The sequence below is a fragment of the Rhea americana genome, unplaced genomic scaffold (assembly GCF_003343005.1).
Source record: "Rhea americana isolate MKP2758 unplaced genomic scaffold, rheAme1 scaffold_812, whole genome shotgun sequence".
Lineage (NCBI taxonomy): Eukaryota > Metazoa > Chordata > Aves > Rheiformes > Rheidae > Rhea > Rhea americana.
The window spans coordinates 1-4432 of record NW_028186993.1 but is presented as its reverse complement, the minus strand read 5'-3'; the positions used below and the strand labels follow the sequence as shown (position 1 = coordinate 4432).

The 4432-nt window shown below is 68.4% G+C and overlaps 1 protein-coding gene across 2 annotated transcripts; it reads left to right on the top strand.

Moving 5' to 3' along the window:
* The first annotated feature begins 69 nt into the window (after window positions 1–69).
* G6PC3 (glucose-6-phosphatase catalytic subunit 3) lies at window positions 70–4351 on the top strand. 2 transcript variants are annotated; one of them, XM_085323070.1, is made up of 7 exons: window positions 70–253; window positions 363–614; window positions 1200–1306; window positions 2724–2814; window positions 3144–3262; window positions 3350–3491; window positions 3654–4351. In XM_085323070.1, exons 1-7 carry the CDS (start codon window positions 207–209, stop codon window positions 3991–3993), a joined length of 1098 nt encoding a protein of 365 aa, XP_085179196.1. In that variant the 5' UTR covers window positions 70–206; the 3' UTR covers window positions 3994–4351. The 2 variants fall into 2 exon arrangements, with proteins under 2 accessions (XP_085179196.1, XP_085179197.1); XM_085323071.1 differs by having other exon boundaries at window positions 71–253; window positions 388–614.
* Window positions 4352–4432: the final 81 nt, after the last annotated feature.

The window sequence follows — 4432 nt, the reverse complement described above, 5'->3', positions numbered from 1 at the left end:
GGGGGGGCACTGGGGCCAGGCTGGGGGCAGTTGGGTGCAGGGGGGGGGCACTGGGGCAAGCTGCCCCCTGAGCGGGGCCCGGCCTGGCAGGCGCGGCGCTGCTTCCGCGCGGCGCTGGCCCCGCCGCGGGCGCTCTGACCCTGGGGTCTCCGGAGCTGCAGGGCGCATCGTGGTGTKAACAGTCCTCCTTGGACTCTTCCCGGGGTATGATCAAATCGCTCCGTGAACCCGTGCCAGCTTCGGAGCCCCCCAGGTGAGTCCCGGCACAGCGGCCAGCCGGTGCGACAAGCGCGCCCGGCCTCGAGGAGGCACCTCCGGCCCCTTTCCTGAGCCCCATCGCTGCCCTCCGGGCTGCTCTGCAGACTAACGCCCGCTGCCTCCCTCCAGCCTGGCACGATGGACGTGCTGTATACCGCCGGAATCCGCTTCGCGGAGGTGCTGCAGTCGGGGCCGCCCTGGCTGGAGAAGTTCTGGCTCTCGGTGACCTCCCTGGCTGATCCCAAAAGCATCTTCACCATCTGTTTCCCTCTCGCCTATTTTCTCGACCGCAAGGTGGGGGTGTCGGTGCTGTGGATTGGCCTGGTCTCCGAGTGGCTCAACGTGGTCTTCAAATGGTGAGCAGAGCGCCCAGGTTCCCGCCGTAGCGTGCCTGTCCCCCTAGCTCATCCCTGCGGGATGAGTCGCGGCACGGGTACGCTGCCAGGGCAGACACGCAATCGCTGGCTCCCGCTTCGCGAGCCTTTGGGCACCTGCGCTGCTCCTGCCCGTGCTGTGCTGAAGGCACGCGGAGTTTCCGCAGCTCAGCTCGSCGGTGGTAGCGCACATGCCAGACGTTCGCAACAGACAAAACCGCACCGGTCTGAGCTGCAGCTGGTGGCCCGGGAGCCATAAGAACAGGCAGAAACCTGCCCTCCTCCCCTGCTGCTGCGTGCCGGGGTGCGAAGGGAGCCAACATCTAGGGGCTGCCTAAGCCGAGGATCCCCGTCACCCCCTCTGTGGGAAGCTGCCACCTGATCCTCTGCCCCGGCTTGGCTCTGTCGGGCTCTGCTCTCCTGCGGACGCCGCGGCGCAGTCCGTAGCGCAGCCGAGGAGGCTCTGCCGGTGGAGCAGGCTCTCCGATCCAGAGGGTCCACGCGGGCGGTGAAGGCTCTGGCCCGGTTTGTTCAGTGGCAATTCACTGTTGTTCTTCTATCCACCAGGTTCTTATTTGGGGAGCGCCCGTTCTGGTGGGTCCACGAATCGAGACTCTTCAAGGACCAGCCGATCCCAGTGCACCAGTTCCCCGTCTCCTGTGAAACAGGTCCGGGTGAGTTACAGGCGAAACCTTCGGCTCGCATCTCCGGAGAATCCTGCAGAATGAGGGGGTCCCGACTTGGGGCGACACATCCYCAGCGTGCTGCCGCGCGCTGACACGCCGCTCCGGCTGCAGAGGGGCAGCCAGAGGCATCCCGGATTAGCAGGACACAACAAGGGAGAGCACGGAGCTGAAACCACGCAGGGGAACAGAGTAGCACTGGACAATTCTCCGTTTGCTTCAAGGGCATAGAGGGATCCAGGGAACCTGCCGGTCTGGCTGATCTTAGAGCTGAGGTGTCTTCAGCGATTACATGTTCTCTTGCCAGCATTTAGCTCTATAAAGATGATGCTGCTAGGAGCTAGGAAGACTGTCCCCGCAAAGCTAGCGTTAGACAAAGCATTGCTGCGTCTTTCCTGGCCAGCTGCCTCAGTTTCCTATCTGTAAAACAGGAATTTACCCGTCCGCTACAGAATTAAATGCAGTGGGTCCTGCCAGAACTAGAGGGGCTGGCGGGCCGCAGGCATCCGTAGGACAGCGCTGCGATTGCCCTGCGTGGATGGCGCTTTAGGAGCCCGGGAGATCTTGTCCCTTGTGGTGCTCTAGGCCCCGTGCAGACAGCTCGACGCAGCTCTCGGCCTGCGTCGCTGTGGCCAGAGGCTGCCGCTGGCCTGGCGGGACGTGCCAAGCGGGAACGCTGTTCATCAGCCAGCRTCTCGCAGCGGAGCAAACGAGCGAGCGGCGGGGAGCAGGACGGGTGCCACGGCCGTTGGCAAGGTGCAAAGAGCACAGGCGGCTCCGGGGCCAGGAAACCCGCAGGAGAGTCTGCCGGCGGCAGGGACGCCGGAGCCTCCCGCGCCCTTTCTGCCCGGCCTGCCCCGTTCACAGGGCCRTTTGCCTGCCCGTTTTCCTGGGCAGGCGACGCTGCATCCTGACCCGCAGGCGCCGACCGGCTCGCTCTGGAGATGCCGTTTTGCCTCCCTCCACCCGTGTCCCCAGGATGAGCTCTTGGGTTTGGCCCTTGGTTGTCAGCCRGGAGGGAACGCAGGGCAAAGACAGGTCAGCCTAGCAGCCGGGGTGCAGCCGCTGCCCTCCGGCTCAGTCCCGCTCATCCCGGCTGGTGGAGGGGTGCTGCCGTGCCGGGGGCATGTCCTGTGCTTGCTGACCCTGGGCTGAAGCCACGTGAACTGTAAACCTAGCTTTAAGCACGGAGGCGTGAAAACCTCACAGGCGTCCTCGCTAAATAGGCGTGTGCTGGCGAGGCCGCGCCGGGGAGGCGTCGACGGGGACAGGAGACGGCGTTTAGCAGCTCCGTGCTGCCTCTGGGGCAGCCCTGCCGTGGGGCTGCCGGTGATGCAGYGCGCCCGCCGCGCCGTCCGCAGTGGAGGGGGGGACAGTTTGCTCAGCGTCCCGTGCTTCCCCTTCGCAGGCAGCCCCTCCGGCCACTGCATGATCACGGGGGCAGCCCTGTGGCCGCTCGTGACCGCCCTGACGGCGCTGGCTTCCAGGCACTCCAGAAGGTGAGTCCCTGCGGCCGGGGCGATCATCCCCCCCCGCCGGCATCGCCGGCTCTGCACGGACCTCACCCCGCGCTCAGCCCCTGCCTGCCTAATCCGCCAGCACCCGTGGCCAGGGAGAGATCCCTGSGTCTGAGGAGCTGGCTCGCTGCAAGGAGCCAAGACCGAGCTGGTCCCCTGCAAAGCCCTGGAGACCCCCACCAACCCCACCCCGYTGTTTTGCCTTCCTCACTGGTGTTTGCTCTCGTCCCTCCTCCCAAGGAGGGATCCAGCCCTGCCCCAGCTGCTGCAGAGCGCTCCCGCCCTCGCCGCTCACCCTCCTTGCCTTGCAGCGCGGTGGCGAAGCTGATCCCCTGCACCGCCTACGTCCTCCTGCTCCTGGCYGTGGGGCTCTCGCGGGTCTTCGTCCTCGCTCACTTCCCGCATCAGGTGGTTGGCGGCATCCTGGCGGGTGAGTGGCGCGGGGCCGGGACGGTTCGGGTCGCTCTGCCCGCGGCCGCGAGCCCCGTGCCTGAGCCGGCCCGTCCTCGCTCTCCAGGGGTGGCCCTAGGCTGGGGCCTGCAGGCCCGCGCCGTGGCCGGGCGCACGCTGAGCTTCTTCGTGCGCACCTCGCTGGGCCTGCTGCTGAGCGCCGTCGCCCTGCACCAGCTCATGATCGTCGCCGGCGTCGACATCGACTGGTGAGTGCTCTGCCCCGCTCGCCGGCCAGGGATCCGTCCTGCCCACCTCCGTGCTGGAGCGGATGCGGAGCGCTCCCTCCGTGGCGCGTCCCCTTTCGTTGGGGGGGGCGGTGGAAACGGGACAGTCACCCCACCGCGATCGCGCCTCTGCTCCCTCCGCAGGTCCATCCGCCTGGCCACCAAGTGGTGCGCGAACCCCGCCTGGCTCCGGTTCGACACGCGGCCCTTCACGTCGGTGTGCCGCGACGCCGGCAGCGCCCTGGGGCTGGGGCTGGCCACGGGCTGCCCCGCGCAGCGGCTCGCCCCGCGGCAGAGGGGCRCCTGCGCCGTGCTGGCCGTGGCGGCCGTGCACGCGCTGCACCGCGGCTTCCCGCAGCCGGAGGACGTGGCCCTGTGGTACGGCGCCAGCTTCCTCAAGTACGCCGCGGGGCCCTGGCTCGTGGCCGGGCTCGTGCCCCGGCTCGTCCTCGCCTGCCCGCGGGGCTCCCCGCACTCCGAGTAGCGTTCCCGCTGTCGCCCCGGCTCCGGAGCCCGCTGCTCCCTCCCGGCTTTGCCCTCGGCTGCGCCCGTCGCTGGTCGCTCCGTGCCGGGGACGTCCGCCCACACCCAACCCCGCTTTTGGGACAAAAAGCCAGTTATTTACCCCGTGCCCTGCAGGGCTGGGGACGCGGCACGGGTGACCCGTGCCCGCCGGGACAGGGTGCCGCAGAGAGGCCGGTCGCGCCCGGGATGCAAAGCGGTACCCGCGTCCCTCCCGCCCCCGYGGGGCTCCCTCGCCCCCCTCCCCCGGGGGCCCTGCCCGTCCTCGGTGCCATCCCCCATGGCCACGTTTCTAACCAAATAAAAGCTTTTTCCACTCACCTGCCGGCCCGGAGTCCTTCGAGCAGGGGCACGAGCGGGGCCGGGCCTGACTCCGGGGGTGGCGGAGACCCCGCAGCCCG